General features: G+C 48.3%; 1 protein-coding gene across 16 annotated transcripts in view; it reads right to left on the bottom strand.

The window, feature by feature from the left end:
* MACF1 (microtubule actin crosslinking factor 1) overlaps window positions 1-26226 on the bottom strand; it is a 423081-nt gene that overhangs the window by 94832 nt on the left and 302023 nt on the right. For 13 of the 16 annotated variants that reach the window (XM_033953642.1, XM_033953648.1, XM_033953649.1 and 10 more), the window contains 7 exons: window positions 20854-20973; window positions 14718-14825; window positions 8264-8482; window positions 7965-8168; window positions 7220-7228; window positions 6290-6521; window positions 5836-6062 (listed from right to left, as the gene is read on the bottom strand). In XM_033953642.1, coding sequence (XP_033809533.1) covers window positions 5836-6062; window positions 6290-6521; window positions 7220-7228; window positions 7965-8168; window positions 8264-8482; window positions 14718-14825; window positions 20854-20973 — 1119 coding nt within the window. The remainder of the gene's footprint in view (window positions 1-5835; window positions 6063-6289; window positions 6522-7219; window positions 7229-7964; window positions 8169-8263; window positions 8483-14717; window positions 14826-20853; window positions 20974-26226) is intronic. The other 3 variants (XM_033953650.1, XM_033953633.1, XM_033953641.1) reach the window with 1 other exon arrangement.

Genomic DNA, 26226 nt, shown 5'->3' with positions numbered 1-26226 from the left:
CCTGGGCATAGCAGGAAGAGATACAAGCCGCCATCCAGTTGGAGATGGTGCGCTTCGATACAGGTCGTCCCAACTTGTTTGGATCAAAGGAGACGAAAAGTTGAGGAGCAGTTCTGTGTGGCTTTGTGCGATCCAAGTAGAAAGCTAAAGCACGTTTACAGTCCAGAGTGTGTAAAGCAGATTCTCCAGGGTGAGAATGAGGCTTTGGAAAGAACACTGGAAGCACGATGGATTGGTTGATGTGAAATTCAGAGACCACTTTAGGCAAGAATTTTGGATGAGTACGAAGAACCACCTTGTCATGATGGAATACAGTGAACGGTGGATCCGCCACTAGGGCCTGAAGCTCACTGACCCGGCGAGCAGACGTGAGGGCCACCAGAAAAACCACCTTCCATGTGAGATACTTAAGTGGAGCCTTGTTGAGAGGTTCAAACGGAGGCTTCATGAGATGAGACAGGACAACATTGAGATCCCAAACCACAGGAGGAGGTTTGATAGGAGGGTTGACATGAAAAAGACCTTTCATAAATCTGGAAACCACAGGATGAGCAGACAAAGGTTTCCCCTGTAGAGGCTGATGGAAAGCCGCAATAGCACTCAGGTGGACTCGTATAGAGGTAGACTTGAGACCAGACTGAGATAGGTGTAGAAGATAGTCCAATACAGAAGATAGGGAAGCTCGCTGAGGTTCCGTGGCATTGGAAAGACACCAGGAAGAAAATCTAGTCCATTTTTGGGAATAGCATTGTCGAGTAGCAGGCTTCCTGGAAGCCTCCAAGACCTCCCTCACTCCTTGAGAGAACTGGTGAGGAGTTATGTTGAAAGGAACCAAGCTGTCAGGTGGAGGGACTGCAGGTTGGGATGAAGTAGTGAACCTTGATGTTGAGTAAGTAGTGAAGGAAACACTGGAAGAAGCACTGGCTCCCTGCTGTTCAGTTGAAGTAGAAGGGAGTACCAAGGTTGTCTGGGCCACCGAGGAGCAATCAGAATCATGGTGGCATGGTCTGATCTCAACTTGACCAGAGTCTTTTGAATGAGAGGAAATGGAGGAAACGCATATAGGAAGCGATTCCCCCAATCCAGTAGAAAGGCGTCTGCCTCGAGGCGATGAGGAGTGTAGATCCTGGAGCAAAACTGAGGCAGTTTGAAGTTGTGGGGAGCTGCAAAGAGGTCTATCTGAGGCTTTCCCCACTGAGCAAAGATCTGATGAAGGGGGTCGGAGTGGAGCGTCCATTCGTGAGGCTGGAGAAGACGACTCAATTTGTCTGCCAAGATGTTGTCTTTCCCCTGAATGTAGACATCTTTGAGGAAGGTGTTGTGGCGAACCGCCCAATCCCAGACTCGAAGAGCTTCCTGGCAAAGAGGGGCCGAGCCCGTGCCCCCTTGTTTGTTGACATAATACATGGCGACCTGATTGTCTGTGCGAATAAGGACCACCATGTCGTGAAGCAGATGCTGAAAAGCTTGGAGAGCATTGAAGATGGCTCTGAGCTCCAGAAGATTGATTTGATGGAGTCGTCCCGCACTGGTCCAGAACCCCTGAGTGCGAAGACCATCCAGATGAGCCCCCCATGCATAGTTCGATGAATCGGTCATGAGAACTTTCTGGTGGGGAGGAGAGTGAAACAGCAAACCTCTGGATAGATTCGAAGAGGTCATCCACCAGAGAAGAGACTGCCGTACAGCAGGAGTGACTACAATGTGACGGGACAACGGGTCGGACATCTGAGTCCACTGAGATGCCAGGGTCCATTGAGGAATTCTGAGATGTAGTCTGGCAAAAGGCGTCACATGAACTGTAGATGTCATGTGGCCCAAGAGGACCATCATGTGTCTCGCTGAGATGGATTGGCGAGAAGACACCGACTGGCAGAGTAGAAGGAGAGCATCCATGCGTTGAGGAGGAAGGAATGCTCGAAGTTGAATGGTATCCAGGACAGCCCCGATAAAGGGGAGAGACTGGGTGGGCTGAAGATGTGACTTGGGAAAGTTGATCTCGAAGCCCAAACTCTGCAGGAAACAAATTGTAGTCAAGGTCGCCGAAATGACCTCTGGAGCTGACGGTGCCTTGATGAGCCAGTCGTCGAGGTATGGAAACACCTGGAGACCCATGTTCCGGAGTGCAGCGGCCACCACCACCAGACACTTCGTGAAGACTCTGGGAGACGAGGAAAGGCCGAATGGAAGCACTCGATACTGCAGATGCAGATGTCCCACCCGAAATCTGAGGAACTTGCGGGAGGCCGGATGAATAGGGATGTGAGTGTAGGCCTCCTTGAGGTCCAGAGAGCATAACCAATCGTTCTGCTCGAGGAGGGGATAGAGAGAAGCAAGGGTCAGCATACGGAACCGCTCCTTGACCAAAAACTTGTTGAGGACTCGAAGGTCCAAAATGGGACGCAGATCGCCCGTCTTCTTCGGGACCAGGAAGTACCGGGAGTAAAACCCCCGGTTTTGCTGATCTAATGGAACCGGCTCGACGGCCCGAAGCTGAAGCAGAGCCTGAGCCTCCTGGAGGAGAAGAGCGGTCTGCGTCAAGTTGGAAGGATACTCTCTTGGCGGGTGGTCCGGGGGGACCCGTTGGAAATGAAGAGAGTATCCCTCTCTTACGATGGTAAGGACCCAAAGGTCCGTGGTGATTGTCTCCCATCGATGAAAAAATGATGGAGACGACCCCCAATGGGAAAAACGGGGGGAGACAGAACGAGGTCGGTTATGCTCCCTGGAAGAGAGTCAAAAAGGCTGAGTAGCCTTGGGTGCAGCCGGCATCTGAGGCTTCTGCTGAGGCTTCTGGGGAGGCTGTCTCTTCGCAGGTTGCCTCGCAGGAGGAGTCTGCCTCGGCTGATAACGCCGCTGGTAAATCAGAGGCGGTCTAGAGGGACGAGACTGTTGAGGCTTGGGCTTAGGCCGTAGGATAGACTGGAAGGACTTCTCATGATCCGAAAGCTTCTTAGTAACAGTCTCAATAGACTCATCGAACAGATCCGCCCCCGCACAAGGCACATTTGCAAGTCTGTCTTGGAGGTTCGGATCCATATCAATCGTACGAAGCCATGCCAGGCGACGCATGGCTACCGAACAGGCCGCAGCACGTGCCGAGAGCTCGAAGGCATCGTAGGAGGATTGTATCAGCTGTAGGCGTAACTGGGAAAGGGTCGCCACCACCTCTTCAAACTCATATCGAGCCTGAGCATCGATAAAAGGGATGAACTTGCGGAGCACCGGCAAGAAGAAGTCCAAATATGAAGAGAAGAAGAAATTGTAATTGAGCACTCGAGTCGCCATCATAGAGTTCTGGTAGATACGTCTACCAAATTTATCCATCGTCCTCCCTTCTCGGCCTGGTGGTACTGAGGCGTAAACCTGGGAGGGATGAGATCGTTTGAGGGAGGACTCGACCAGAAGGGACTGATGAGATAGTTGTGCCCCCTCAAACCCTTTGTGGTGGACGATGCGGTATCGAGCATCCAACTTACTGGGAACTGCAGGGATGGAATATGGTGTCTCAAAACAACGCATGAAAGTCTGGTCAAGCAGTTTATGCAGAGGAAGCCGGAGCGTCTCCGCCGGAGGGTGAGGCAAATGCATGGTGTCCAGATACTCCTTAGAATATCGAGAACCAGTGTCCAAAGTTACATCCAAGTCATCCGCCATTTGTCGGAGGAAGGAGGAAAAGGACAGTTGGTCCGCCAGCGCCGGCCGGCGAGACGGACTAGAAGAAGTGGAAGCCTCCGGGTCCAGAGAGAGCTGGGAGCGGCAAGGAGAATAGGAGGTAGATGGGTCCTCATACTCCGGTACCTCAGGCGGGGATAAATCCGACGAGGAGTATCCCATACGCTGTATCTTCTTTTGCGGGGACACCTCCGAATGACGTGAGGAGTGTCGAGATGAGTGTCGAGATCGATGCCCCTCCTGGTGACGGGATGGGGAACGAGATCTTCTATGCATCGCACGATCCCCCGAAGCCTCCAAGGAATGGATGGGACTAGATGCAGTGGATCACAGAGGTGGCAAGGATGCGGACTCACGCAGTGCCACCCAGGTCTGGTATGGAGTGCGGAAGAACTCTTCCTGCGATGCGGTATGCCCAGGACTCCGATTATCAGGGGCTGACATAGTACTCTGATGTCGAGGAGGCTTGATGGGCTCCAAAGGCGGCATATCACTAAAGGAAGCCCGCCTCGAGGCTCCCGCCGCCCTCCGTCGATCCTCCTCGTCGAGCAGTGAGATCGAACGACGAGGAGGAGGGGGAGGGGGCGGTCCGCCCCCCGGGACCGGGACCGGGAGGTCACCCTGAATGGAGGCGATAAGCCGGGGTCCCATAGACTGCATAAGCTCGACAAACTGAGCTTCCAGCAGGGATCGCAGCGAAGCCGATATGGAGGGATCCGCACCGAAAGGGGGTCCTCCAGCACGGTCTTCGCGCTCCTTTGTGGCCAAGTGCTTCTGCTTGCTAGCTTTAGGCACTTTGATGACCACCGGAGGGACAGTGGAAGGCGGTACCTGAGCCGAGGAGACGGGGACAGGCACCGGTGTCGAACTCGAGGCTGAAGTCGGTGTGAACGATGCCGGCTTCACAATGACAGATGCAGGAGTCGTCGATGCAGGTTTCGAACGGACCGGCGAAACATCAGCAGAAGTTGAAGCAGACGGCTCCTTGGCAGTCTCCATCTTAAACATCGACTCTCAGAGCAAGCAGCGCCGTTTAAACGAGCGCGCAGTAAGCGTGGAACAAGGCCGGCACGATTTCGGAACGTGTTCTGGACCAAGACACTGAAGACAGCGTCGATGCGGGTCCGTCAACGAAATCGCACGCTGGCACTTGCTGCACTTTTTAAAACCGGTGATTGGCCGGGAAATAGGCCGGAAAATCGTCGCCGCAAGGTCGAAGGCGCTAGGCCTAAGCCACGAGGCCGGCCCGGCCGAACCGCCGGAAGAAATAATTTTAACTTTTTTTTTTTAAGAAAATATAAAGTAAAATTGAAATAAATCAAATAAACAAAAAACGCAGTACAAAGAAGGCAAATTTACTGAAATTCAGTCAGCGCAGAATGAAGTGAAACTTCTCAGCTCCGCGGAAAGAAAAGAACTGAGGAGACACGCCCGGTACATCGGGCGGGAAGGCACTGGCGCATGCGCGTTGCGGGCATCTCGAAACTTCTGAGTTTCTTCAAGCAAGACATGCTTGCAAGATGTCCGTATCGGGGCTCTGTCGGATGACATCACCCACTAGTGAGAATACCTGCCTGCTTGTCCTGGGATAACACATTTTACTTTTTACATTTTCACGCTTCCTCTACATTTCGACCTGCCAGTGTTCAAGCTTTCGATGCAGCAACACACCACCTGCGTGGGGTTCAGCCCAGTGGCCCTCACATTGCCCACATTTACAACAAAGAAACGTTCAAAAGCGTTAACACTGTTGATCTACTGATCTTTCTATTTCCTGGATGCTGCTCAGCTGATTTTATTCTAGTAGGAGCACGTCACTTTAAAAAAAGGAAAACAAGGTTTTTACTGCCAATGTTTTCATTTCAGACCGATTCAGAGAATTTATGAATGCAGCTGAAGTCTTGATGGCTGGCACTTTTAATTCAACCCCTTTTTGTGTCATTTCAAATTGTAATATTAAACATATTTGTTATGTACATGGCAGCAGTAGAGTGTCTTTTTTGGTTGGAAGGGCCAAACAGCCCTGCTTCCAAGCTCCCTAATTGCTAATGCTGTGTTGGTGGGTCTATGATACCTGTGGCCCGTCCCCTACCACTGTCTATGGTTATGTAGACAAGCAAAAACACACAGCTTTTGGTGATGAGATGCAGGGCTCATTACCTCTGCTGCCTCTATCTGCTGCTTGATAATGGAAGGGTCGATGCCTGGGCTCTCTAGGTCATGGACAATGTCTTGCGTGTCTCTAATGGTGGTCAGCAGGGCAGCCAAGTCACACCAGAACTTCTCTGCCAGCTCCAGCACATCAAGCAGTTTCATTTCACGCTCATTCACTTGAGCTCTGATGTCTTCCCAGAAATATACCATCTGATCCAACTTATCTTGGATTGCTGAGGGAAAAAATAAAAGAACAAATAATCTAGTAACACAGCAATCTGCAGACAATGACTGTTTTCTAAGCACTCAAGGAATGCTGCTTCAGGAAAAAGAGAGCAGCAGAATCTTAAATGGGTGGAGGGCAGAGCTACAGTGAGAGAAAAGTGATAAGGAACAGCAGTGCCAACATTAGCTATGCCACTTCTGTGGCTTTGTATGTCTACAAGGTAAGAAATTGCACCTTTAGCAGCAGGATCCTTGTCAGCTCCCTCTGATCTGCCAATCAACTCTACTCCACGACGTTTCAAGGCCTCAAAGGATGGAAGCAGTTTCTCAAGCTCCAGCAGGGCATTCTTGTTTTCACCAATACTCTCTTTTATTTTATCAACTTCAGCTGGGATCAGCAGAGGCATGTGCAAGCGAGACGCAAGGGTTTCCAGGGTCTCTAGCATTGGCTCAATCTTGTCGTGAAACTGAAAAAATAAAGTTCACTATTCAGAACCTGGACAAGAAGTCACCTGAAAGTGAGAAGAGTAGTGAAGAGAGGGAGCAAGCATGCATACAGGTAAGCTGGAGGCCTTCTAGGATCAGGGGCCTCAATGCTTAAGCAAAGACATCTGGAGAAATTAGCACAGCAGTCAAGGAAGAATGAAGGTGATACGGATGAAGGAGGAATATAACAGTTATCTGTTTCACAGAACTAGAAGTACTGAAAGCCATGCACTCAACTTTAGAAATCCCAGAAAATAACAGCAATGGTGACTGGTAACCCATAAAGTAAAAAAATGAGAAATAGTTGTAGAAAAAGAGAAAGGCAGCTTTGCTTTCTCAGAGTTTTCAAATTCATTTAATGGATCTGGTTCCACTCAGTAACTCTGAGAGACGTGATTTTATGAGCTGTGCGTACTCTTGACTTGAAAGTTACACCAGGGAATTAATGTGCTTATGGTCTACAAACTCTCTGGCCTGCACAAATGTCTAAAGTAGGTACATAAACAGCAGCTCGTTACCTGCATATGGGGTGGCCTTTTTTTTTATTTTTATAAATGCCTATGAATCTACAGTACATGATAAAGAAAAAAAACACATACAACATAAGGGCAATGAAAGTTATGAGATGTACAAGCGCCTGGAAGGAAATGAAAAGCCGACACGGTCACGCGACGCTTACCTCTATGTTCTGTAATGGAGAGTGAGGTCAGCACAACAGTGAAATGTGATGATGGAGGTAAGAAGTGGTACAGACACCAAACAACATCACAATCCAAAGTGAGGGAGATGAGGTGGAAAGAGGGAGGAAAAACGTCGTTAGTGTGAACATGACCCAACATGCAAAAATAAAACTCCAGAAAAATAATCCCTAATCTCAACGTGGATTTTGCTTCATGGCCAAGTGAGAACACTTCTGGCTTCTCTTTGTAACATGACAGGTGTGACTGGGTGAATGTCAACAAAACTGCTAAGGTTCAAAATGAGGACCCCACCTCAGAGAGGCACCATCTGCAGGTCTCTCTCTCTCTCTACCACCCTGGACTACTTAAAATTCCCAGCATGCAACAATATAAAGTCTATCAGGCCAATCACCTTATCTATCCAACATCAATTAGCAAAATGCTGGAACCATCTACCACTTACACCAAGATCTTGCGACCAGTATCTGAGGTTCAGAAAACTTTTAAAAGCAGTTCTCTACCAAGACAGGGAGCCTTCCCCGAAGTAACGAATGGCAATTGTAAAAGCCCATTCCTAAACTGTCTAATGCAACTCCTGGGACTTGACAACCGAACTGTACTAGCAACTCTTTTGAATGTCCGTGTCAAACTAAACTGTCCATCCGACCCTGAACGGATTAACATAACAAATGAAAAGGGGCAGAGAGCTTATGGGTGAAGAATGCAGAGCAATCTGAGACCCACCTGAGCAGCCTGCGTAATAGCTTCATCCAATACCACTGCCCGCTGGTGCACCTCTGCTTTAATTTGGCTGTATTTAGACATTGCGATCCCATATTTTTCTTGCACTATTTCTCCTTCCTCAGGGTTCAGGTCCTGCAGCTGGGGTCCAATCTTCATTAACTTGTCTATATGAGGTTTGTGTTCGGCAATGGACTCTCTCAGTTGCTGGAAATGCAAGTAATTGGAGATTTTAGGTACTTTTGATGAAGCCAATAGCCCTGCAAATGCATTTTAGTTCAGTTTCTGCTCCGTCTTCTTACCCTTAACTCTTCCTGCTGCTGTTTCAACAGCTCATCATCTACACCAGGGGGAGGAAGCTGGGCAACGGCCACTTGTGTTTCCTCAATCCATGGCCTCAGCTCCTCATGCGTCTCCCAGAACTGATTCACAAGAACCTGTGCACGCTCTAATTGTGTGTAACGCTCTGAATTCAGCTGACTCACTGCATGATACTGTTGTGCAAGTGAAGCAACTTTATCCTGAGTGAAAACAGAAGGAGAAATGAAATCTGGATAGGAAAATGACAGTGAACACCCTCTCTGACCTAAACTGACGCTCGGCAAACAGGGGGGGGGGGGGCTCTAGAGGGGAAAGAGAGTACTGGGGAGTCTGCTATGAGATCTAGAGATTGTTATTTAAAAAAGTTATTTAAAAACTCACAATCAAGCTGTATAAGCCAACATCCAAGTCCTGAGCTGGTTCTTCTACCTTGCTAAACAGGCAATATAAATGCCTTTGCAAAGAGCCGAGTCTTCTAATCTAATCTAAAGATCTAGGGCTCAACTCGCTTTACAATAAAAATATGATTACAAAGATGTGTCGATTTTAGGAAGACCTGAAAGGAACTGTCGTAACAGACCATGTAAATGATTCCATAGCTGCACCTGTGTCCTAGCTCAGTGCGTTTTCGGTTTTTAAGCTCGGATCTTAAGGAGAAATTAGGTTCTTACCTGCTAATTTACTTTCTTTTAGCTTCTCCAGACCAGTAGAGGTTAATCTTTACAAATGGGTATATATCCAATCATGACCAGCAGGTGGAGACTGAAAACAAAACTGTGGGACAGTATATAATATACACCCTTCTCTATTTACCTCAGTCTGCCGAATAGCCAAGCAGAACCAAGAACTGGAAAACAGAAAGAAAACAATACTCCGAACAGTAGTAACAACTAACATACCCAAATGCTGTTGGAAAATACAGAGGAGAAATACCAGAAGGAAAATGTCCCCACAGCTCTCCAGCTAAGCCACAGCCGCTGTTCTTTAATTCTCCCCGGCCCTAGAAAAATACTAAAACCCGAAACAAAAACAAAAAACAAAAACTGCCCGCAAAACAGCCCCAACAACAACAACAGACAGGGTAGGGACCTCTACTGGTCTGGAGAAGCTAAAAGAAAGTAAATTAGCAGGTAAGAACCTAATTTCTCCTTCTTTAGCACTCTCCAGACCAGTAGAGGTTAATCTTTACAAATGGGACGTACCAAAGCAGTCCCTCTCACGCAGACCCCCGCAGGGCTGATACCAGAACACGCTCACCGAACACTGCGTCCCGACGCGCCTGAACATCTACCCGATAATGTCTAACAAAGGAATGCAAGGAAGACCAAACCGCAGCCGTACAAATATCCACTGGAGGCACGAGCGACGACTCAGCCCAAGAAGCTGCCTGACCCCGAGTGGAATGAGCCTTGAGAAACTCCGGAACGGGCTTCTGTCTCAGAAGATAAGCGGAAGCAATCGTCTCCTTGATCCAGCGCGCAATAGTAGCCTTAGAAGCACCAGCCCCCCGACGAGGACCCGCCAGAAGGAGAAAGAGATGATCGGATTTCCAGACTTACTGGGTCCGCTGCACATAAGAGCGAAGGACCCGACCGACATCCAACTCGCGCAGCTGCTGTTGCTCAGAAGAGCCCTCCCGACTACCCAAGACCGGGAGGACCACAGATTGATTGACATGAAAAGGAGAAACTACTTTCGGCAGAAAGGAAGGAACAGGTCTCAAGACAACCCGCTCCCTAGAAAACTCCAAGAAGGGAGCCTTACAAGAGAAAGCCTGTAGCTCAGAAATACGCCGAGCGGAAGTAATGGCCACCAAAAAGACCGCCTTCAGAGTAAGGACCTTCAAAGAGCAGCCGCCCAACGGCTCGAAAGGCGGGCGCTCCAAAACAGAGAGAACCAGATTGAGATCCCAAGAGGGAATAGAGGGCCGTACAGGAGGCCTGAGCAACTTGGCAGCCCGCAAAAAGCGAATCACATCAAGAATGGCTGACAAGCGCTGACCTGTCACTAATCCTCGAAAAGCCGACAGGGCTGCAAGCTGAATCCGGAGAGAAGACCAAGCCAGGCCTCTATCCAGGCCATCCTGCAAGAACTCTAGAATGGTAGGCAGGAAAGCGCGAAAAGAGACCACTCCGCGCGCCCGGCATCACCCCTCAAAGAGATGCCAAATCCGCACATAAGCCCGAGAGGTAGAAGCCTCCGGGACCCCAAGAGCATAGAGATCACCTTATCTGAATACCCATTCTTACTAAGGCGACCCCTTTCAAGAGCCAAGCTGTAAGACAGAAGGGAGACGGGTCGACCCTGAATGGGACCCTGTGTCAGAAGATCGTCCAAGAGAGGCAGAGGAAGAGGATCCGCCACCAGATGCCTCACCAGATCCGCGTACCATGGACGTCGAGGCCAATCCGGAGCCACCAGAACCACCAGACCCGGATGGTGAACAATGCAAAGAAGTACTCTGCCAACTAATGGCCAAGGAGGGAACACGCACAACAGCCCCTCCATTGGCCATGATTGGACCAGAGCATCCAGACCCTCGGCCAGACTGTCCCTGCGACGACTGAAGAAGCGGGACACTTAGGCGTTGCCACTCGTGGCCATCAAGTCCATCAGGGGCTGCCCCCAAGCCTGCACTATCAACTGAAAAGCCACGGAGCTGAGACACCACTCTCCTGGATCCAAGAAGTGATGACTGAGGAAGTCCGCCTGAACATTTTCTACCCCGGCTATGTGAGAGGCCGAGAGGTCCAGAAGATAGGACTCCGCCCAAAACAGGAGCCGAGCCGCCTCCTGCGCCACCTGAGTGCGCTTGGTGCCCCCCTGACGATTGACATAAGCCACCGCCGTGGCATTGTCCGACAGGACTCTGACCGACTTGCCCAACAATAGGGAGCAGAAAGCTTACAGCGCCAGACGGACCGCTTTGGTCTCCAACACGTTGATCGACCAGGAGGCCTCCTCCGTGGACCAGGTGCCCTGAGCTGAGTGGCCCAGACACTGAGCCCCCTAACCGAGGAGACCTGCATCCGTAAGGAGCACCGTCCACTGCGGGAGATCCAGACCCACCCCCTGAACCAGGTGAGGGGTCTGGAGCCACCAATGAAGACTGCAGCGTGCCAAGCCTCGCAGGGGGACAGGAACATCCAAACCGTGCCTCTGGGGTGACCTCCGGAGCAGAGCATATCGAAGAGGACGCATGTGGGCCCGTGCCCACCTCACTACGTCCAGGGACGCCGCCATCGACCCCAAGACTTGGAGGAAAATCCCGCGCCCGAGAACATCGGGACGATAAAAGAAGGCGAAACTGAGATTGCAATTTGCTTACCCGGGCCTCTGGAAGGAAGACCTTCCCCAAGGAGGTGTCGAACAGAACCCCAAGGTACTCCAGACGCTGAGCCGGGACCAACTCTTGGAAAGGTTGACCACCCAGCCCAGCGATCGGAGAAACTCCATCACCCGAGCCATAACCCGGGAGCTCTCCTGCAACGACTTTGTCCGAATCAACCAGTCGTCCAGGTAGGAGTGCACCAGAATGTCCTCCGACTGCAAGGCCGCCGTGATGACCACCATCACCTTGGTGAACCGTGGCCATACCACGGGAAGCCGTGGCCATACCAAAAGGAAAGCGCACAGAACTGATAGTGCCGACCCAAAATCGCAAAAGCGAAGGAAGTGCTGATGAGAGGCCCGAATGGGAACATGCAAGTAGGCCTCCGTCAGATCAAGAGAAGTGAGAAACTCCCCCGGCTGAACCGCCAGAATGACCGACCGCAGAGCTTCCATGCGAAAAGAGGGAATCTGGAGAGCCCTGTTGACCCCCTGCAAATCCAGGATGGGCCGAAAAGTCCCCTCCTTCTTGGTCACCACAAAGTAAATTGAGTACCTGCTGGTGCCCCACTCCAGAGGGGGCACTGGAAAAACTGCCTTGAGATCTAGCAAGCGCTGAAGGGTCTGGCGAAAAGCCTGCGTCATCCAAGGTGCCTGACATGGAGAGGCTAGGAAAAGATACGGCAGAGAGCGGGCAAACTCCAGGGCATAACCGTCCCGCACCACCTCCAGGACCCACTGATAGGACCTGATCTTGGCCCATTTGGGAAAAAAAATCGCGTAGCCGGCAAGGAGTCATTGTGCAGGACAGGAAGCGGGGGAACCGGCGGAGGGATTCCCTGCCCCCCGACAGGGCTGCATGCGCTGGAAAAACCGACCCCGGGAAAACCCCGGAGCTGGGAAAGAAGCAGCACCACGCCACGGGCGATACTAGCGAACTCTCACAAACGCCCCTGGGCAGGCCCACCCCGAGACGCCGGGTAAGCACGGTCCTCAGGCAGACGGGGCACCTTTGAGTCCGTCAGAGTCTGAAGCAACTTATCTAAGTCCTCTCCAAACAAAAAAGACCCCTGGAAGGGAAATTTAGTAAGCTTAGCTTTGGACGCAGCATCCGCCGACCAAGCGCGAAGCCACAAAAAACACCGCGTGGCCACGTCAAAGGCCATAGACTTAGCCGACATCCGCACCAAGTCATAAAGAGCATCCGAGAGGAACGAGGCAGCCATCTCAATTTTCGCCACCTCTTGATCCACCAAAGACCAATCCTCAGACTCCCGATCCAGGACACGCTCAGCCCACCGAAACACGGCGCGAGCCACCAGCCCCCCACAAATAGCCGCCTGGATCCCAAAGGCAGAGACCTGAAAAGTTTGCTAAAGAATGTTCTCCAACTTGCGCTCCTCAGAGTCCCTCAAGGCAGAACCGTCCTCAAAAGGCACAGTATGCCGCTTAGAAATCGCCGAGACCACCGCGTCTACGACTGGTGACGTTAAAGTAGCCCGATCCCCCTCTGGGATGGGATACAAATGAGCCATGACGCATGCCAAATGAAACGGCGCCTCTGGCGTTTTCCACTGTTCCAGCACAATATCCCAAATATCCTGATGCATAGGAAAAGAGTTGGAAACGGTACGGATCCCCCTAAGCAGAGGGTCCCCCATACGCGGAGTCTCCGGCGGCGCATCCTCAAAACGCAACACCGAAGAAACCTGTTGAATCAGGTCCGGTAGTTCATCCCTCTGAAAAAGGCGCACCACGGACGCCTCTTCGCCGGAGGACGGGAAACCCGACAACCCGCCGCCAGCGGCTGTCCCTTCGAGAGGATGAAACCCCACTCCCCGAAACCCCCTGGGCGCATCTGGGACCCCCAGCCGCCTGAAAATAGGCTCTGCAGAAAGAAAAAAAAGAAATCGGGTGAAAAATCCCCCCGGGGGTCCCAAGGGACTCCCTGCCACAGCAGGGGACCCAGCAGAAACCTGCCCCTGTTTTTCCAATACAGGGGGAAGGTCACCTGAGGTTGTAGACAAAATGGAGGGGCCAGACTGTGAAAATTGTGACTTTCCCGCCAAAAATGCTCCCTCCATAGCCTGTAGCGGCTGAGAAGCCTGAACAGTCCCAGCCGCTAAAACAGGCAAGTCGGCATCAGCTGTCAAAAAATCAACTGAGAGGGAATCCTTCGGGGAATCCCTCCGTGGGCGGTTGGGGAAGACCGGGCTTCCCCACTGCTCCCAGCCGACTTGCGAGGCACCATTGGCGGGGAGCTCTGGGCGCCTGCAGCCGCTGCCGACAGAGCTCCACCACCTCACCGGCCCAAACCGCCGAGTTCAGGCCGGCCGCGAGTGACTCGTGGCTGGACCAAATTGTGTCCCACTCCCCCGGAGAAGGGCACAATGGCTCCATACGCGACCTAGCTAGAAACAAAGTGCCGGTTAGATGAAAAAATACAGTAAAATACAGTAAACTGACAGGGAAGCAACCCTGCAGACCGGCACTACCTCAGGATTTTTTTTTTTTTTCAGAACAGACTCCACAGGCTCTCGAAGCAATATGCCTTGCTTGATTTAGGGGGCAAGGCTTACTTCTGAGGCTCCTCTAAAAAAAATGTGGGGAGGTGAAGAAGTGGGGGGAGGGACCCCGCTCGAGACCCGCCGGGTTTGACACCCCCGAGGTCGGACGGACCCCCAAACAGGGCCCGCCCAAGCTCTGTCCGGCCAAAAACAGGGACTAGAAACCCCTAAACAAATTCCAACAGCCCTATCAAGGGAGATGGGTACAGATCACTCAACACCTGCTGGAGACTGAAAGAAGACTGAGGTAAATAGAGAAGGGAGTATATTATATACTGTCCCATAGTTTTGTTTTCAGTCTCCGCCTGCTGGTCATGATTGGATATATACCCATTTGTAAAGATTAACCTCTACTGGTCTGGAGAGTGCTAAAGAATGTTCTTTAAAATACAATGGTGCAGGAAGATGCAATGTTTGATTCAGGAAACAAATACAGCCAATTCTCTCGCATTTTGACACAAACAATTTATAAGATCGGAAGTGAATTAGTAGCACCTTCCCAGCAATGAGGGTGGGAATCTCTGCTCTCAAGCTTTACCTGGAGGATGGCTTTTTGCTCTTGTCCACATGTTCCAAGGATCTCTTCCTGAATCTCATGGAGCTCATCTATGCAATCTTTGTGTCGAATAATATCTATGGAAAAAGCCTGTAGGAAGATTAACAAGGCTGGTTAATGCTGGAAATGTCTCTTTTAAACAGTAACCTATCAAAAGCAAAGGTGCTCATTTGAGCTGAAGCACTCAATGATTCATTTCCATCCATTTATCATTTAAAGATCTTCTATGCATATCCCATGTCTTTAGGCTTCCATCAGCATTTTTGTCTCCACCTCTCTTTCGGGCAATCACCAAGTTTTCCATGAAACATTATTTCCTGAAACTGCTCCTGAGTTACCTCTTTGCAGCTTTATATCATGTTCCTACATGACACTGTAAGACTCAAAAGGTGAAGGGGAGGCATATATAGAAACTGATAAGGATGAATTGATTAACAGCTGAAGCACTGAGGGCAGGACCACAGAAGACAAATGCAAATCGGAATGGAGGTGTGGTAGAACCTGAACGATTGTCAGAGGACTGTGTTTGTGAGAAGCTAGCTAAACTAAGATGTCAAAGCAATGGGGCCAGATGGCATACATCTGAGGGGACGGAAGGAAGTTAGGGAAGTTCTGGCAGCTTCACTGGCTGACCTTTTCAATGCTTCTCTAGAGTCGGGAGTGGTACTGGAGGACTGGAGAAGGGCGGATGTGGTCCCACTCCACAAAAGTGGAAGTAAGGAAGAAGTAGGAAATTACAGGCCAGAAAGTCTGACTTCTGTGGTAGGCTTTTAAAACAGAGAATGGTGAATTACAGGACAGGAGGCAACATGGATTCACTAGAGGTAGGTCTTGTCAGACAAATCTGATCAATTTCTTTGACTGGGTGACCAGAGAATTGGTTAGAGGGAGTGTGCTAAACGTGGTGTATTTAGATAAACCTTTGATGTCTAATAAATAAACTGTGTGCCCTCAGGACGGATCCAAAAGTGATGGGCTGGGTCAAGAACTGGTCGAGTGGAAGGCGACAGATGATAGTGATCAATGGAGATGACTCTGAGGAAAGGGATGTTACCAGTAATGTGCCTCAAGATTCTGTTTTTGGGCCTGTTTTTTATTTTTTTACATTTTTATAAGTGATATTCCTGAAGGGCTCTCAGGTAAGATTTGCCTCTTTGCAGATGATATCAAAATCTGCAATAGAGTAGACACTCTTGTTGGTGTGAACAACATGAAGAAAGACCTAGTGAAGCTTGAAGAATGGTCTGAAATTTGGCAGCGAAAATTTAATGCTAAGAAATGCAAGGTTATGCATTTGGGCTGCAAAAACCTGAGGAAACGGTACAGTTTAAGGGGTGAAGAACTAATGTGCATGACAGAAGAGCGGGACTTTGGGGTGATAGTATGTGATGAACCTAAGGTGGCCAAATAGGTTGAAAAGGCAACGGTGAAAGCTAGAAGGATGCTAAGTTACATAGAGAGAGGTATAGCCAATAGGAAAAAGGAGATATTGATGCCCCTCTATAAGACACTGGTGAGACCTCATTTAGAATATTGTGTACAGTTCTGGAGGCTGCACCTTCAAAAGATATAAAAAGGATGGAGTTAGTCCAGAGGAAGGCTACTAAAATGGTGCGTGGACTCTGTTATAAAGTGTATGGGGACCGACTTAAAGATCTCAAATATGTATACTTTGGAGGAAAGGTGGGAGATGTTTAAATACCTACGTGGCATAAATACAGGAGGGATAGATTCAGAATTAACCTCAGAAATGACTTTTTCACAGAAGGGGTGGAGAATGTGTGGAATGGCTCCTGGTGGAAAGAAAAAAGTGTCTCTGAATTCAAGAAAGCTTGAGACAAGTAAGGGAGAAGAAAGGATAGCAGGCAGACTAGAGGCCTTCATTTTCCTTTCTGCATTAATACCATCGGTATCATTTCACTCCTGTATGTCTTCTAGTTGCTTTCTTCTGAAATGCCTCTCTACATCCCAAGATTCAGCCTCCACGTGTTTCACTGTGCTGTACAAACGTGCGCCATTATACCCAGAACAATGAGGGCATCTAAAGACCATATGGCCCTATCTACACAAGATTTAGGCCATATGAACGGTCTACTGTATAAATATTTTATCCTGTATTTTACTACACTCTGCTGACAGGGAATCCTAGGATTTAATTTAAATATTTCCAAGCTTGCCTTGCTGTGCTGATGGTCTACTATGATGTTCATGTTGCCAAATGCTTACGTCCCGTTATACTTGCTCTAAGCTACTTTGCATAAATTTCTGCAAAAAGGAAGTCAGTAAATCAAAAGAAATAATGTCTCTGTGCCTCCATCTTAAATGCCAGGAGAACAGTGACATATTTTAAGAGAACAGAACTTGACCGTGTGGCCTATTTAGTCTGCCAGGGCTATCAGAGAATTCAAATCATCAAATCATCCTAGACATTAGAGAAATAATCCTGGGAGAATGCTGTGCAATTATATAGCACTGAACCCTCCTCTGACGCAGAACTTTTACATTTAAGACAGACTAAGAAAGAGAAATGCAGCTATGATCTACATAAGACCCTAAGAAGGAAGCCGCAGCACTGGGCTTATGTAGGCCCAAATCAAAAATTACTGCTGCAACTGAGTATTGAAATGTGAGGCAAAGGGTGAAGATGGTCCATAATGGAGTGGAAGGAAAAGCTTAGCTGTGAGCGGAGTATGGGTGCAGTTGTGACTTCTTCTGGACCAGGAGAATGCACCACTCCAGGCCAGAATGGAGAGAGAATCTGGTGGGTTCAAGTCTGGTGGCTGAAAGGGGAAATAAACCCCTTCGGGAGAAGGAAGAAAGCAAGGTGCATCATCTATTAAAGAGATGAGGAGGAAGACTGAGTCTGGGAGGGAGAGGGTAGAATATTGCGATGGATGGTGGTCAGGACTAGAGAATGACACGGTGGCGGTTTACCCGCGGGTAACCCGCCAAAAACGGGGAATGAAAATTAGCAGCCTCTGCGGGGACGGGGACAAGGCCATCACCGCCCCGTGGAGCGGTGAATGGTCTTGTCACCGCAGTGAGGCATAAAGGATCGTGCGGTCCCCGCAGCCCCCACCCGCCCACCGGCTCGATCGTTTAACCATCTTCCTCTCTCCACCTCACCTTAGTTTGCCAGCTTTCTTTTTCGGCGACCGGAACGCTTTCAAAAGAGCCGCGCACGCGCGGCTGCTCAGTATTCAATCTTCTGCTCTGACCCAACCGGAAACAGGAAGTTGCAGCAGAGCAGAAGATTGAACTTTGAGCAGCCGCGCGTGCGCGGCTCTTTGAAAGCGTTCCGGTCGCCGAAAAAGAAAACTGGCAAACTAAGGAGAGCAGTAGCGTACCAAGGGGGGGGGGGGGGGGGGGGGAGGGGCGAAAAAGGTAATGGCGCCAGGCCTTGGAGCACCGAGGCAGACCGCTTCTCCCCTCTCCCAGCCGAACCCCCGCTGACCCTCCTATCTCTCCCCCCCCAAGTGAACCTTTCTGACCCTCCCAGCGAAAGCAGCAAGCCTCCCTCCAGTAGTGTAGGCTTTCTCCTCCCTCTGCCGCATCACTGATGATGTCATCAGTGACGCAGCAGAGGGAGGAGAAAGCCGCGAAGGAGGTTTGCTGCTCTCGCTTGGAGGGTCGGAAAGGTTCACGGGGGAGATAGGAGGGTCAGCGGGGATTCGGCTGGGAGGGGGAGAAGCGGTCTGCCTCGGTGCTCCATTACCTTCTTCGGGCAGCAGCAGCGTTTACAATTCGCTGCTGTTGCCGGCTTCAGGCCTTGTTCTCTGCCGGGTTCTGCCTACTTCCTGTTTTCATGAAGACAAGACCCGACAGAGAGGAAGGCCTGAAGCGGGCAACAGCAGTGAATTGTGAATGCTGCTGCTGCCCGATGAAGTTCAGGACATCGGGGAAGGAGCAGGGAGAAATCGGCTGCTGGCTTGGGGGTGAGGGTAGGGAAAGAATCGTGGAAGTGGAGAAATTGGCACGATGGCTTTGTGGGGGCTAGGGGGAGAGAGAAAGAAAGGAAAAAAATAAAGAGGGGGGCCAGGGGGAGAGAGAAAGAAAGGCAGAAATAAAGAGGGGTCAGGGGGAGAGAGAAAGAAAGGCAGAAAGAAAGAGGGGGACCAAGGGGAGAGAAAAAGAAAGGCAGAAATAAAGAGGGGGTCAAGAGGGAGAGAAAGAAAGAGGAGGGCCAGGGGGAGAGAGAGAAATAAAGAGGGAGGCCAGGGGAAGAAAGAAAGAAAGGCAGAAATAAAGAGGGGGGCCAGAGGGAGAGAGAAAGAAAGGCAGAAAGAAAGAGGAGGGCCAGGGGGAGAGAGAAAGAAAGGTAGAAATAAAGAGGGGAGCCAGGGGGAAAGAGAAAGAAAGAGGGGGGGGGGCAGGAGAAGAAAGAAGAAGGATCAGAAGAAGGACCAGAGACTCATGAAATCACCAGACAAAAAGGTAGGAAAAATGATTTTATTTTCAACTTAGTGATCAAAATGTGTCCGTTTTGAGAATTTATATCTGCTGTCTATATTTTGCACTATGGCCCCCTTTTACTAAAACGCAATAGCGGTTTTTAGCGCAGGGAGCCTATGAGCATCGAGAGCAGCGTGGGGCATTCAGCGCAGCTCCCTGCGCTAAAAACCGCTATCGCAGTTTAGTAAAAAGGGAGGGGGAATATTTGTCTATTTTTGTATAGTTGTTACTGAGGTGACATTGCATAAAATCATCTGCCTTGACCTCTTTGAAAACCCGCGGAATATAAATGATAATTAACATTTTCTCTGCATACAGCGTGCTTTGTGTTTTTAAAATTTTATTGTTGGTAGATCATTTTGACTTGGCCACAAAGGTAAGGGGGAGGGAGGGAGGGGAGCTGCTGAAAGACATCTAGTAATCCTTGCAGGCTTGACTGTGCAGGGAATTATTTTTGTAAAATCATGTTTTGTTATGTGACTGGCATTATCTAGACTTTAATTTCTATGAATGAATAGAATGAAAATAATATAAAATTACTTGCTTGCGGGGACCGCGTGTTCCGGCTCACACAAGGAAGGAGGGGGTGAAAGGGAAAAAGTTTCTCTTCCTTGGAAATAGATTCTGAAGTGACCTCATCAAAGAAGACCAGCACCAAATGTACAAGAAATCCCTTAAACAATGTCAAAAGAGCCCAAAATAGAAAACTGCTACTGCCTTGAGACTCCATTATTGAAGGAATCAACTTGAAATCACAGAAGAGACAGGAAAAGGTTAAATGCCTCATGGAATCCTCAGGTACAAAACACAAACCAAATTGTGAATGAAATCAGAGCAGACAGTAAGAATTATAAAATTGATGTCATTATCCATCTGGAAAAAAAAGCGTACTAGAAATAATGCCTCAGCAATACAATTTTCAGAAGTTCTATTTGCTCATGGTAAGGGAGAAGAGAGACTGCTAGTGATGGTGGGGGGACTGATAGAAGATATGAAAGAAGGGTGGTAGAAAGGAACAGATGGTAAAGGAGGGAGGGAAGGGTGGTGGTGGAAAGGAATAGAACAGACATTGAAAGAGGGTAGAGAGGAACAGACCCTGAAAGGAAATGTGGAAGGCAGAGTGGGGAGAATACGCTGGAAGGGAAGAAGACAGATGCCAGACTATGGGGGAGCGGAGGGAAGAAGATGGGTGCTAGACGGGGACGGTGACGGGGCGGTGAATGGGTTGGCAGTGGCGGTGACGGGGCGGTGAAGGGAACGGAAGTGACGGGGCGGTGCAAAGGATGGTGGGCCGGGGACGGTGCAGTGACGGGGACAGATTTTTTCCCCGTGTCATTCTCTAGTCAGGACTGGGAAAGCAATAAGGTTCAGGAGGAGACTTAGAAAAAACCTAGGGAGAGGAAGAACTTAGGCTATGTGTGGAAGAAGGAACGAGAGATGTGAAACCCTTGGGGGAAGAGAAGAAAGAGGAAACTGTGGGACTGAGCCTGGGCCTGATAGCTGGAAAGGAAACTGAGAGACTAGGAGTGGGAACAAACTGAGCCCAAAGGATTCAAAAAACCCTGAAAATGCTGGAAGGTGCTCAGTCATTTCCCTGTTCTGTATTACTGGTGAAATAAACCCTTTCCCTCAGACTGCTTCCATAAATGCCTTCTCTTCTACGTACCTTTTGCACCTGCAGCTGGGCTGTAGTCTTGTCCTGCTCTAGTCGAATGGGACCCAGGGCCAGCAGTTTCCGTTTTGTCTCGGCAACCCAGGCTAATTCTGCTTCAGTTGTTTGCTCATACTAGTGAAAAGGGAAAAGACATGGAGTAAAGGAATTAGGATGCAGGTACACAAGAAAAATCCCCCATCCAGCTCACAGCCACAGCAGCTGCCTGCTTTACTGCCAAATGCTCCGCCTTTGCTCTCAGCCCAAGCAACCTCTCTCTGACCACGGCTCCCCACCACCGGCTAGGAAGGACTGATTTATCAGGTCTAAGACGCTGAATCAGCCGCGATGAATTGTCGCAGAATTGGAGGGTGGAGTGCTGGGTAAGGAAAGCTGCAGGGCCTCAATCGTCTCCAGTAGGGGGGGAAGATGCCCCCCACTCCCATCCCCAAACTACAGCTCCTCCTCTTCCTGCATGTCTCTGCCAAATCCACAGAAACCCCTGCTATAACACAGCATTCCGTGCCTCAGACATGGAGCAGAAAAGGAACCTCACCACTTGGAAAGTTTGAGGTTTTCATGGAATGGCTGTCAGTTCACAGATTCGCTATCCAAACCTCTTCTGCACCATTACTTCATTACAACCTCAAAAAGGGAACATTATGTGGAGGCAGGATAGTAATTGTGATGGATCTTTCTCCCATAGTGCCCCATGGGACGATTCAGAGGGGCTGTTTCAGCACAGATGTGATAAAACGTCCTGAGCTGAATCATCTCATTCTGAGATTTACCTGCTGCAGGTAAATCTCACCCCACCCCAAGCTGCTCCCAGCTGGCAACTTAAGATTCTGGCGTACCATTCCTGGCACAGATAGTCTTGGCAGCTGGTCAGATCCTTCTTTAAAATGATTTTATAAACATGCCCTGAGAAATCTTTTTCCCCTCTTCTGTCTTCTGGGCCAACTTATCAACCCAGGGACTGTCCAAGCAGAGTGTAGGGAAAGGACCTGGACTCCTCCAGGTATCCCCTCAGGTGTGCAAGTCCGATTCGGGGACCAGGCTTCCACTTAGGCTCAACTGGGTTACCAGCTGCATGAATCTCACTCGTAAGTGGCAATCCTGAAGTAAGTTGTGGATGTGGTCTATAAGGCAATTTATGGAGAAATCTCATGTTCTTATATATTAAGGTTTCATCCTTTTTTCAACACTCAAGAGCAACAAAACGCCTCTCTCCCCAACAAGTCCAACGAAAGAAACTTTTTTAGTCCACCTTCGAATTCCAGGGCCACAAGGTCTGGAATAGCAAACCTTCAAATGTACATCAGCTCCCTTATTATAACTTTAGGAAAACCTTAAAGACAAACCTCTTACCGTGTAACTCTACCCACTTGGTTCCAGAAACTGATGGGAATTTTCTCATTGTTTGTTCTTTTAAGCTAATTGTAAACCACAATGAATCCATGATGAAATTTGCAGGATATAAGAAATTATATGATATGGTATGTACATTGATATAGTGGGTCTGAATTTTAATTGGAGCATGAAGTTTTTTGACCAATGATTATATGTCGGATCGGACATGAAAAGAGTAAAGTGTTTAGACAGGAAAAAATGACTGAGGTCTTTTTCTCCACCAATCCATATTTTGTTACTTGGTTGGAGGAGAATATTGCTTACCACGTGTTCTGTGGGTTATTTAAAACGGAATTTAATTTATGGTATTACTTTGTTACATGTGAACTTTATTTGAAAGTATCAAAGTTCCAAAGGATGATTTTAGTGTACCTTTGGAACTTTGATACTTTCAAATAAAGTCCATTTGGGAACATCGTCACTCCACAGAGTTTTTTTTGTTTTCTCTGGATTTTCTTTTTTGTGGATATTTTGGGGTCAATTCCTTTTGTTTTTTGCTTATTACTTTGTTACATGGCATGCCGTTTCCTGTTCTGGTAGAAGATACAGAATGTATTATTTATTAAAATAAGGATAAATTTGGTCCTATCTGCTAATCTACTTTCAAGGAATCCTACCAGTCCGGTCCTGATGCATCAATTAGGCCTCTTTACCAACAGATGGAGCCAGAGACCACAATACAGTACTTGAAAGCCCTGCCCGATATAGAATACTGTACTCCTGTCACCTTCCAAACAAAGAAACGCCGCAGCCGAACCTACTAACAACTACTCGATCATTTCATTACAGACAAGACAGGGTGGGACTGTGGAGTGGTTTGGTAGGTTTCAAGGAAAGGAAATTATTTAATTTATTTATTTAAAACATTTATAGTCCACCCATCAACTTATGCGGATTACAAGTTCACATACATAATGTAAAAAGACATTCTTCAAAATGTACAAATTCCAACATCTCCGCACAATTGAAAATCATATAAAATATCAGTGCTCCAGATTAACTTTGAGCCCTTATGAAAGAACCACCTCAATAAACTCTTCACTGCATTCCATAGACCAAGATTCACTGCCATCCAGCTCTTTTCATAGTGCACATCATGAGTTTGTCTCATTGGCGCTTGTAAGCATAGTTTGCATTTTGGCTTCTATCTTCTCAGTGCCTCAACCAAATACTTTGCTGCTTCCCCGTATTACGGTCAAAATTTTGTACTCCATGGGCAACCAATGTAATTGCTTCAGCACTGGAGATACCGCAGTCCGCTCACGCGGCGGCCCAACAGGTCCAGGACCTGTGCAGTAATCCTCTATCTATACCCCTCTATCCCCTTTTCCAGCAGGAAATTGTCCAATTCTTTCTTGAACCCCAGTACCGTACTCTGCCCTATTACGCTCTCTGGAAGCGCATTCCATGTGTCCACCACACGTTGGGTAAAGAAGAACTTCTTAGCATTCGTTTTGAATCTGTCCCCTTTCAACTTTTCTGAATGCCCTCTTGTTTTTTTATTTTCTGAAAGTTTGAAGAATCTGTCCCTCTCTACTCTCTCTATGCCCTTCATGATCTTGTAAGTCTCTATCATATCCCCTCTAAGTCTTCTCTTCTCCAGGGAAAATAGACCCAGTTTCTCCAATCTCTCAGCGTATGAAAGGTTTTCCATCCCCTTTATAAGAACATAAGAAACGCCTTCACCGGATCAGACCAAGGTCCATCTAGTCCGGCGATCCGCACACGCGGAGGCCCATTTAGGTGCTCCTTTTTGGAGACCCGGTTTTCCCGTATCCCTCAATATGATCTGCAAGAAGGTGTGCATCTAACATGCGTTTGAAACCCAGCACAGTATTTTCTGCCACCACCTCCTCCGGGAGAGCATTCCAAGCGCCCACCACTCTTTGTGTGAAACAGAACTTCCTGACATTTGTCCTGAACCTGCTGCCATTCAGTTTTAGGCTATGACCTCTTGTCCGCGTCACATCTGAAAATGTCAGTAATGCTGCTTCCTGGTCAATTTGATCAAATCCCTTTAATATTTTAAGTCTCTATTAGATCCCCACGCAGTCTTCTCTTTTCGAGGGTGAACATTCCCAGTTTTCCGAGGCGTTCCATGTAGTTTAAATTCTCCATGCCTTTGACTAGTTTCGTGGCTCGCCTCTGTACCCTCTCCAACAGAATTTTATCCTTCTTAAGGTATGGAGACCAGTGTTGGACACAGTATTCTAAGTGTGGTCTGACCATTGTTCTGTAAAGTGGCATTATAACATCTTCCGACCTACTCGTGATCCCTCTTAATCATGCCTAACATCCTATTTGCTTTCTTCGCCGCCGATGGTTTTAGGGTTCTGTCTATCAGCACCCCCAAATCCCTTTCTTGTTCGCATTTGGCTAATGTCACCCCCGACATCTTGTATTCATGTTCTTTGTTTTTCTTTCCCAGATGCATCACCTTGCATTTGTCTATGTTAAAACTCATCTGCCACTTTATCGCCCATGTTTCCAGCTGATTTAGATCTTTCTGAAGATCCTCACAGTCCCTTTGAGAGCCAACCGCCCGACATAGTTTTGTATCATCCGCAAACTTGATTATATTACAAGTTGTTTCCTCTTCCAGGTCATTTATAAAAATATTGAACAAAATGGGACCAAGAACCGAGCCCTGGGGCATGCCGCTGGTCACCTTTTCTCATTCCGAGAATTTCCCATTTATGGTTACCCTCTGCATTCTGTTCTCTAACCAATTTCCAATCCATCCGTGCACTTCTCCTCCTATTCCATGACTTAATAGTTTACTCATAAGCCTTGCGTGCGGAACCTTGTCAAACGCTTTTTGGAAGTCCAAGTAAATTATTTATCAAACGTGTCGCTCTCCTCTGAACCCTCTCGAGTATCGCCATATCCTTTTTAAGGTACGGTGACCAATATTGGACGCAGTACTCCAGAAGCGGACGCACCATCGCCCGATACAATGGCAGGATAACTTCTTTCGTTCTGGTTGTAATACCCTTCTTGATTATGCCTAGCATTCTGTTTGCTTTCTTAGCGGCTGCTGCGCACTGTGCCACCATTACCCCCAAGTCCCTTTCTTGGGTACCCTCATTTAATAATATCCCTCCCATCGTATAGTTGTACCTTGGGTTTCTGTTTCCCACAGTAATACTTTAAATTTCTCAACGTTGAACTTCATCTGCCATCTCGTCGCCCATTCCCCTAGTTTGTTCAATTCCCTTTGCAATTCTTCGCAGTCCTCTTTAGTCCGAGCTCCACTAAATAGTTTAGTGTCGTCTGCAAATTTTATTATTTCGCACTTCGTCCCTGTTTCGAAATAATAAAACTTGTAAAGCATGCATCTTTGATTTTGTTACACCCTAAAATAATGCATTACAGAAATCCAGTTTAGTAATGACAAGGCTTTGAATTACTACCTGGAAGTCTACACTGATAACATTGGCTTCACCCTAGAGAGTATTTTCATCTGCAGGAACGCACTCTAACAACATTCAGGATATGATTTTCCATCGCTAAGTAATTATCATACATGACATCCTAAGGTCAAATTTCTCCTTAAAAAACAATTGTAAAATCATTTTGAACTCCGACAATAGATTCTAAGAGGAACAGAAGCATGACAAAGAGTGGGAGATTCAAGTACACATACATTTTGGCAATGGATGTGGATAAGATGCATGAGTGGACATTAGGCTGGCTCAGCACGTGCAAGTGTGAATAAGGGAGTATCTGTGATGCGAGTAGAGGAGGAGGAGGAGCCTAATAGTCAACGCAGCGGACTTTGATCCTAGGGAACTGGATCCAACTTCCACTGCAGCTCCTTGTGACCCTGGGAAAGTCATTTAACCCTCCACTGCCACATGTACAAAAACAGCAGGGTCAGATAAATGCATAAAATGTGTTCAGCGCTATAGAAATGATTAATAGTATGTGTTTGACTATATGGGGTTTTTTTGGTAATATTTATTTTAAGCTTAT

Source organism: Geotrypetes seraphini, chromosome 8 (genome assembly GCF_902459505.1).
Source record: "Geotrypetes seraphini chromosome 8, aGeoSer1.1, whole genome shotgun sequence".
Classification (NCBI taxonomy): Eukaryota; Metazoa; Chordata; class Amphibia; order Gymnophiona; family Dermophiidae; genus Geotrypetes; species Geotrypetes seraphini.
Note: the sequence above shows the minus strand (reverse complement) of the source record. Positions and strands in the feature narration are given on the sequence as shown.